The sequence below is a fragment of the Manis pentadactyla genome, chromosome 15 (genome assembly GCF_030020395.1).
Source record: "Manis pentadactyla isolate mManPen7 chromosome 15, mManPen7.hap1, whole genome shotgun sequence".
Classification (NCBI taxonomy): Eukaryota; Metazoa; Chordata; class Mammalia; order Pholidota; family Manidae; genus Manis; species Manis pentadactyla.
In genome coordinates, this window is record NC_080033.1 from 33,582 (window position 1) to 41,659 (window position 8,078).

The 8,078-nt window shown below is 53.3% G+C and overlaps 1 protein-coding gene across 1 annotated transcript; it reads right to left on the bottom strand.

Moving 5' to 3' along the window:
* Window positions 1-868: 868 nt before the first annotated feature.
* Window positions 869-2,367, bottom strand: LOC130681093 (zinc finger protein 541-like). Its single transcript, XM_057493281.1, has 2 exons — window positions 1,393-2,367; window positions 869-1,282 (listed from the first exon to the last, which is right to left on the bottom strand). Exons 1-2 carry the CDS (start codon window positions 1,596-1,598, stop codon window positions 1,111-1,113), a joined length of 378 nt encoding a protein of 125 aa, XP_057349264.1. The 5' UTR covers window positions 1,599-2,367; the 3' UTR covers window positions 869-1,110.
* Between the last annotated feature and the right edge of the window lie 5,711 nt (window positions 2,368-8,078).

Genomic DNA, 8,078 nt, shown 5'->3' on the forward strand with positions numbered 1-8,078 from the left:
TAAAATTAATATGCAGTATTATGTTAGTTTCAAATGTCCAACACAGTGACCCAGTGATGACATACGTCACCAGGTGCTTGCGACACCAAGTGGACTTCCCCATTAGCATCCAAGATGCTGCAGCATTATTGGTTATATTGTATATGTTGCACTTCCTACTGCCAGGGATCAGTTTAGAAAAAGCATGGGCCCCAGCCCTGACCAATGGGACCCAGAGGCATTCTTCTGGAGACCGTTACAAGCTCTCCCCGCTCTTAAAAAGGGACACGGGGAAGGAGGGAGGAACGTGCTCTTTCCTGTGCCCTCTGGTTTGGACCTCGGGGCAGGAGGAGGTGATCCTCGTCCCCGCTGCGATCCGCATGCTGAGCTGGCCGCTGCTGGGAGACCCTGACTTCACCCCGGACACACTGGAACCCCCGTCATGTCCTGACTGCTTGTCACTACGCTGCTGACTCTTCTGTCCTTAGGCCCAAAGCAGTAGCTAAAGTCACGTCTTTGCTTATTTAGTCCTGCTCCTCTCCTGCTCCTAAAATGTGAGCTCCTGAGGGGAGCACCTGGGTCCCTCCTGGGTCGCTGTGGGCCCGCTGCATGGACCGGGCGCGGACACACACTGCGGCTGGCACCTCAGGGCCGCTCCCGGAATGCATGAGGACGCGGCCCCTCCAGGGCGGAGACTCAGCTCACGCGTTTCTGGGGCGCTGGCGAGTGGCAGGAGCCCTAAAGCCTTTGCTGGCTCAACAGGCCAGACAAACCAGAAGACAGCTGCTTCAGAACAAAATTTAATAGCGTTTACAGATGGACAAAAAAAAATAACAATGAGCCAAGTCATTACAAGATTATGGTAAGAAGGCACAGGGCACACGTAAAGGGACCGGGGCCTCTGGCACCAGCTGACAAGGATGCCACAGTGTCCGCTGATGGCGCTTCTCGTGCCTGTTGTTGGCTGATGCCAGCTATTCTGCAAGCTGGGCTGGTCAGTGGGGGGCAGGGGAGGTGGGGGTGGAGGCAGAGGGATGCCCTGAACACCTCGGGGAGGCTGATGGGAGAGGTGACGGGGCCCGAGGTCCTCATCCCAGTGATGTGCTGCCTGGCCCCGGCTCACGGCCCAAATCACCCCTGCAAGGGGCCCATGTCAGCCCCCATCTCCCCTTCCTCCTCCTCCTCCTCCTCTTCCACCTTAAAGGCCTTCGCTGGCCGCTCCTCCCCGACGGCTGTTTCCTCGGGGTCCTGAAGCCGGTGCCGCTTCATGTGGGCACAGCGAGTCCACATCTTGTCAAACACCCTGAAGAGTCAGCAGAGGACACGGGTCAGAGCAGGGGGAAGGTGGGCTGAGGGCCACGGGGACAGAGGGCAGGCTGTGCGGGTGCATCCGGGGACAGGGCTGGTGCCCACCTCTCACACTCCCCACAGGGAAAAGCGCCTTGGCCCTGGACGCGCCCCGGAGGCTCAGGGGTCCGCTTGGGAGCAGCACTAGGGCTCGCGGTGATGACGGATTCTCCCCTGCCACTCTCCGTCTCTGTCTTCAACTCAAGGGTTGGATGGTGGTGGCGTCTCTTCTGAGGGCTGCAAGTGGCCTGCAGAAGGGGCAGAAATGACATCAGGGTGCCGACCTTCCACCTTCTGAGGGTGATGCTTTCCTCTGTAGGGGCCCCCTTCCCCACCCCGACCTGGGTGGTCAGCAGCTCTTCAGACCAGCACTGAACTCCAGTGAGACCCCATTGCCCCAGAATCCCCTACCTTTGTTTCTGTTGGGTCTGCCTCGGCCAGCTTCCTTTTGACCCTCTTTTCCAGTGCTGGGGCCCAAGAAGAGGTAGTAAACGTGACCCTCTTTCTCCAGCTATAGTAATACTGTACACACTGGGCCACAGTCTTTGTCCGGACCTGGTGAAAGAAAACAGCAGCAGGCTTTGGGCACTGCCCCACACGCCCCCTCGCCGTGGGGCTAGGCACTTCCTGAAAGCTCTCCTGGAATGTCTCTCCCCTCTGGCCTGGGACGCCCCGGGGCTACAAGGAGCACAGAAGCACAGAGTCCTGCTGGTGATGAGGGGCTCAGGGTGACGCCGCCGTAGCCAGCACCGTGCAAGCTCTGCGCGCTCTCTGAGCCTCGAGTAATTCCCGGGGACCATCCCTACGGGAGGGTGTACACGAGGGCTCCCTACACAGGCGCCCACTGTGACGTCAGGCCTAATGGCTATGCATTTACCAACTAGGGCTCCCATCAGCAGATACCACAAAGCCTTTGCAACAGCCAGGCAGCGCCCTGCAGTGCAGAGGTAGGAGGCCCATGAGAGGAGGGGGGTGTTTTGATGGCACAGTCAGATCCTCGGGCATTCAGACCCCACCATGTGCTCTCCCCCCACTAAGAATGGACCCCATTAATAGTAACTTTTGTAAAAACAAAGCAGAACAGGAAAGTTTAATTGCTCTAGGAATACAATTTCTCAGGAAAATTAAATTGGCCATTTAAGATGTGGGGCTCCCTTCAGAAAATACTTTCTCCATGTGAAATTTTTCCAGCTCTGTATATCTTCAAAGACTCGGAGCTAGAGTAGTAAATCCTCTGCCTAAGAAACATCACTATGTTAGCAGAAAAAAAAAAAAAAGAGCTTGGACTTCTGCTTCCCAACAAGATGGAGCAGCAGGAGCTACACTGACCTTCCCATTCAAAACAATGAGAAGAAACAGTCAAAATGTCTGAAATGATGTTTGGGAAGACGCTAGGCAAGCCAAGAACAAGTCTTTCTGAGAGACAGAAAATAAGCCCCCACTGTCCCTACACACTACAGCCTGAGAGAGTTTCCAGGCCACGGCCTGGGGAGAGGGGTCCGGGCAGAGCCCGGTGGGCTTCCTGAGCTGAGATGGGAGGGGGGTTCTGGGAGAACAAGGCGGTGAGAGTTCACAGGACAAGGCAGGACAGGGAAGAGAGCTGCTCAGAGGAAACTTCCAGAGATCTGGGGGGCACTCCCCTCGAGCAGTCAGCAATGTGCTGACCAGCATGTGCACATGAGGTGGCACAAAACTGGGTAAAGAACCGCCTGGAAGAAGTAGATGAAAAGGCTCTTTCTTGAAAAAGTTCAATGTACACCTATCATGTGAGCCACTCATTCCTTTCCTAAGTATTTACCACCCTCCCCAAAACCAACACTACTTGTTCATGTAGAGATTTGAAAGTGAATGTTCACAGAAGCTTTATTTATAATTGTAGATACCTGGAAACCACGCAGATGTCCCTCAATAGGGGAAGGATTAAACGAACTGTGTTACATCCACACAATGGAATACTCCTCAGCAAGAAAAAGGGTCCACACAATAACATGGATGAACCTCAAAATAGTGATGCTGAGTGTAAGAAGCCACACAAGGCAGACAAGCAGTGCACATGCTGCAGGATTGATAGAAAACACTGGAAAATGCAAACTAACTTATAGTGACCAAAAGAAGATAAGGAGGTGATATGGGGGGCAGGGGTGGTAGGAAAAAGGTATTTACCACGGGGGCAGGAAGAAACTTTTGGGGGTGATGAATGTGTTTCTTATCTTGATCATGGTGATGGTTTTGCAGGTATAAATATGTCAAAACATCAAACCTTACATTTCGGTTACGTACAGTTTTGTGTGTATCAAGTTAAAAGAACAAAAAACATCAGCAGACATTAAGTGTAGTATGTTCGCATCCTTTCTAAATACATGTATTTATGTATTTGCACATATGTATATGCACTTAAGATCTGTACGGGAAAAATATGCCTGAGGGGCCCAACGAAGTCAGAGGTCATCATTCAGAAGTAGGACGACGGGGATGGGTGTGGAGGGCTTTGAGCACGGGATGGCATTTCTGTACTGTCTGGAGGTGTTCTCATGAGTGGCTTTATAAACTACAAGCAGTTTACAGTGTGAACAGCGTGTCACCCCGATAGGCCCTCCAGCTGTGGCTCGGCTCAGCGGTGTGAGACGAGGCCTTGTCTACACCAGCCCACCCACGTACACCTTACCATCTTTTGTATCAAGGAAAAGTTTCTCTTGTAAACACAGAAGGCTTTATGAAAGAGCTCCTTCTCCACGGGGGTCCAGAAGGCTGAACCTATCAGGGGAAACAGGAGGGTAAAGGACAGTTCTGTGGCCGCAGCCCTGGCGGAAATGCAGCCTGCCCTTTTTAAAGCTGTTGTTACCGAGTACCAATTATGTGCCAAGAATTCTGTTTTATCTCATAAAATCCTTAGAAAAACCTGAGCAGGTTGAGACCAATACTATCCCCACTTTACAGATGCAATAACAAGGCTTCCATTGGTTAAGAGACTTGCCAACTGGAGGCAGGGACCCCCACTTGCCTGACTCCCAGGCTGGGGTGCTCAGCCACTGCATCTGAGCCTGCCTTCACCTCTCCCTGGCCAGGGGATCCCTTTCCTGGCTGGGCACAGCCCGTGAGGGAACCACTGGAATGGGGAAGGGAGGACCCAGCCAGGAGAGAGAGGCTCCCCCTGAGGTCCCCTGGAGAGGAAAGTCCCTTCTGGAAAGGCAGGAGAAGGAGGGCCCCAAGAGCACGCCCAGGGGCACAAGCAGTGCCTGCCACCGAGACCGACTGGCTCCCGGGCACTAGCCGGGCACACCCACCCCCGCAGCCTCGCTCCAGTACCTGGGTAGTGATAGTCAGCCAGAGGGTGAGTTGGTGGCCTCAGGGGTCCGCTGAGTAAGTTGGTCTCTAGCGCCACCTGGAGCAGGAAGGAAAGCAGGCTACTTTCTGAGGGAGGGAAGGTGAGCTGGAGGCCTGCCTTCATCCCTTCATTCATTTGAAAAGCACTGACAGGCCCCCCTAAAGCCTCCCTCGCTCCAGGGCTACTCAGCGCGTGGTGGGGCCGTGGACTGGCCGCGGCCTGTGAACTGCAGTGGACGTACCGGCCCCGTCACTGCGCATACTGCTGAGTGCAGCTGGGGTTTTCCTCAGTAGGGTTTTCTCGAGGAAGGAAGCAGTGTGCGGATTTATGCCGGCAACAGGTCCTTCCTTCGTAAAGGACTGTCATTTGTAGGAGCCCTGCCTGTGCCACGCCCCATTGTATTTTCTTCATAGCACTAACCACTAACAATTTTTGAAAACAGATTTCCCTTTGACTGTCCTAAAATTAAAATGTAAGCCCCACGGAGAAGGATTTTGTCTTGCTCACCAGTGTCAACCCAAACGGGAAGGGCCATGGAACCTGCAGGGCTTTCCCGGGGGGACACCTCCATCCTGGGACAGTGACCCCCAGCCACTGACTCCCTCACCCAAAGCCTGTCTGTGCCCTGCGAGCACAGAACCTACTGTGTGCGCCCCTTTACCTGCTGGTCCTGCTTCCCTTGAGGTGACAGCCAGTCGTCGTTGGGAAAACACATATGGCTGGTCAGCCCTACCTCTGTATGAAACATCTGGCTGCAGTTCTTGCAGACATATGTGCTCCTTGGCTCTGCCCAGTCGGCAGGGCCACCATTTTGCTGGTTACTGTGGAGAGACACGGCAAGAGGGAAGAACAGGGAAGGGGACTCCACCCCTGCATTTTCTGTTTTTTTTCTTTCAACTCTGATCCACTGACAACTCTCGATGAATCCGCAGAAATGGAGAAGATACCCCCTTCCTTCGTGGCCTGGCAGGCACTCTACAGGGCTGAAGCATCCAGAGCTCACTCGCCCAAGGCCAGCACATAAAAGCCCCCAGAGGACTCCCGAGGGGTTGAGCCCCCAGGCCCTGCAGGGAGGGGCTTCTGAACTTACCATCTGCCTGCCATGCTCTCCTCCTTCACTGGATCGGGGAGCCGGTAGGTATTTCCTCCCTGAAGATGAAAATACATCTGAGCGGACATTTCAAAAATGAGGCAGATGCAAGGACTAAAGCTACAAGGTGCCGAGAAGAAAACACAGGTGTGGCTTCTTGACCTTGGATTAGGCCATGCTTTCTTGGATGACACAGAAAGAGAACAAACTGGACTTATCAAAACTTAAAACTTCTCTGCACCAAGGGACACCATCAAGAAAGTAAGAACCCACAGAATGGGAGAAAGTCATTCCATGTTATACATCTCATAAGGGCCTTGTATGTACAATACATAAAGAACTCTTACAGCTCAACAAAAGTCAAATAACCCAGTTCAAAAATGGGCAAAGGATATTAACAGACACCAAACCAAAGAAGACCTATATGAATGGCCAATCAGCACGTGAAAAGATGCTCAGCACCATCAGCCGTTAGAGCCACGTGAGTGAGACCGTGATGAGGCAGCAACTCACACCCACTAGAATGGCTATGGCAAAAAAAAAAAAAATTGGACAATAGCAAGTGGAGAACCCGGAGCCCTCGTCCACCGTGAATGGGGATGTGAAAGGGTGCAACTGCTTTGGAAAACCTGGCAGCTTCTCAGATGCTTAAACACAGAGCTACCCCATGAACTAATAATCCCACCCCCAGGTCACATCCAAGAGAAATGAAAATGTATGTCCCCCCAAAACTTGTACAAATGCTCACAGAAGCACTATTCACGATGGCCAAGAAGTGGAAACAACCCAAATGGCCATCAACCGATGAATAAATAAACAAAATGCGATGTGTCCACACAATGGAGTATTACTCAGCCATAAAAAGGAGCGAAGCCCTGGCGTACGCTACAGCATGAGGGAACTTGGAAACATTATGCTGAGTGGAGGAAGGCAGACCCGAAAGGCCACAGTGTATGATTTCAACTATATGAATATACTAAAAATCACCAGACAATGTGATTTTAAATGGTCAATTAGATGGCTTGTGAATATTAAAGCTTTTTTTTTTAAAAAAAGGATGTAGCCATCAGGTGCTAGACCCGAGCACATCACAAAGAGAAGCGGCTGACGCCTGGGTCCCCAGGTCCTCGTGGCCACCACCTGGGGAGGAAGCAGGCTAATGCTGCACAAGTGCTGACACATGTGGGCACCCGTGCCCCACAGCCAGAGATGGCATCTCATGCAGGAACACTGAGGGGGAAGGAAGGAACTCTCCGTTTATAGCCTCTGAAGAATTGGAAGGGCAAACCCAGAAGGAAGAGAAGGGCAAGAGGAAAGCAGGCAGAAAAAACTGTGAGGAAAGGTGGCACGGGGCGTCCCAGCGACTCTGCAAAGCCTTCATCCTGGCGTTTTTGTGGGGAGGTTGGTGGGGAGGCCACGATCTCTAAGGACCTTCATTTCGCCTCTGTGAAACTAGGTCTGAGGATGCACAGACACTCAATAAAATGCCCGGATGACTCATAAATTCAGAAACAAGTGATAAGTGAGACTCTCATCTCACAGCATAAAGGAAGGTACCTGGATCCTGTTGGATATCATCAGGTTGGACTTTGAGTCTTGTTGGCGCTTCACCAAAGGACCTGCCGACGAGAAGGAGGCCGTGGCCACCTTGCTGGGAGAGGCCTCACAGCACCTATCCATTTTCAACTTCTCCTTCTGGAAGTCCGAGAAACGTTTGTCCTGCGAGTTACCAGGGATGAGCATGTGACCTTTGCGCCGGGAGCAGGCCAGGCCCTTTGCACTTTTCATGGCCCCCGAGGCCAGGCCACTCTCTGCCTGGGCCTGCTTCCCTGGTAGCTGGGCTCCAGCAGGGTCGTCCCCACCTAGCTGGGTCTGCCATGGGCTCCCTGTGGGGAGGATGTCCCCCAGGTCTAAGGGCCCTTTCGTGGATCCCAGCTGTTTGGCCAGAGTGTAGACGTCTGGGTTCCCAGGGGGTTGCCATGGTGCAGGGGCCATTTTTGGTCCGCCCTTCATGTCCTGTGTATTGTTGCCGGGCAACGCCTCCCTGGGGTGGGCGGGCATGGTTTTTCCCTTGTGGGGCGGGGATCCCTCTGCCTCTGGGTTTCCAGGGCCAGGATGGAAAGAGTCAAATGTGGGTGCCAGTGGTGGGGGCTGGTGTGGCCGCGGCCCCTGCAGTGGCTTGAGCGCAGCCTGCTTGCCCTCAGGCACAGCATGCTGGGAGGAGGCCACAGCCACCTGAGGGCCAGAGATGATCCGCTGGGACTTGGCGATCATCTGGAACACCTGCACCTGCTCTTGACTCACCAGACACTCCTGCGACTTCAGGAACAGCTGCCT

Excerpts from the sequence above, each read along its gene's own strand:
- LOC130681093 (XM_057493281.1), bottom strand. The coding sequence starts at position 1,598 with ATGTCATTTCTGCCCCTTCTGCAGGCCACTTGCAGCCCTCAGAAGAGA. Across the intron at positions 1,283-1,392 it reads CCCTGTGGGGAGTGTGAGAG|GGTGTTTGACAAGATGTGGA; the intron begins GTGGGCACCAGC and ends CTGACTCTTCAG.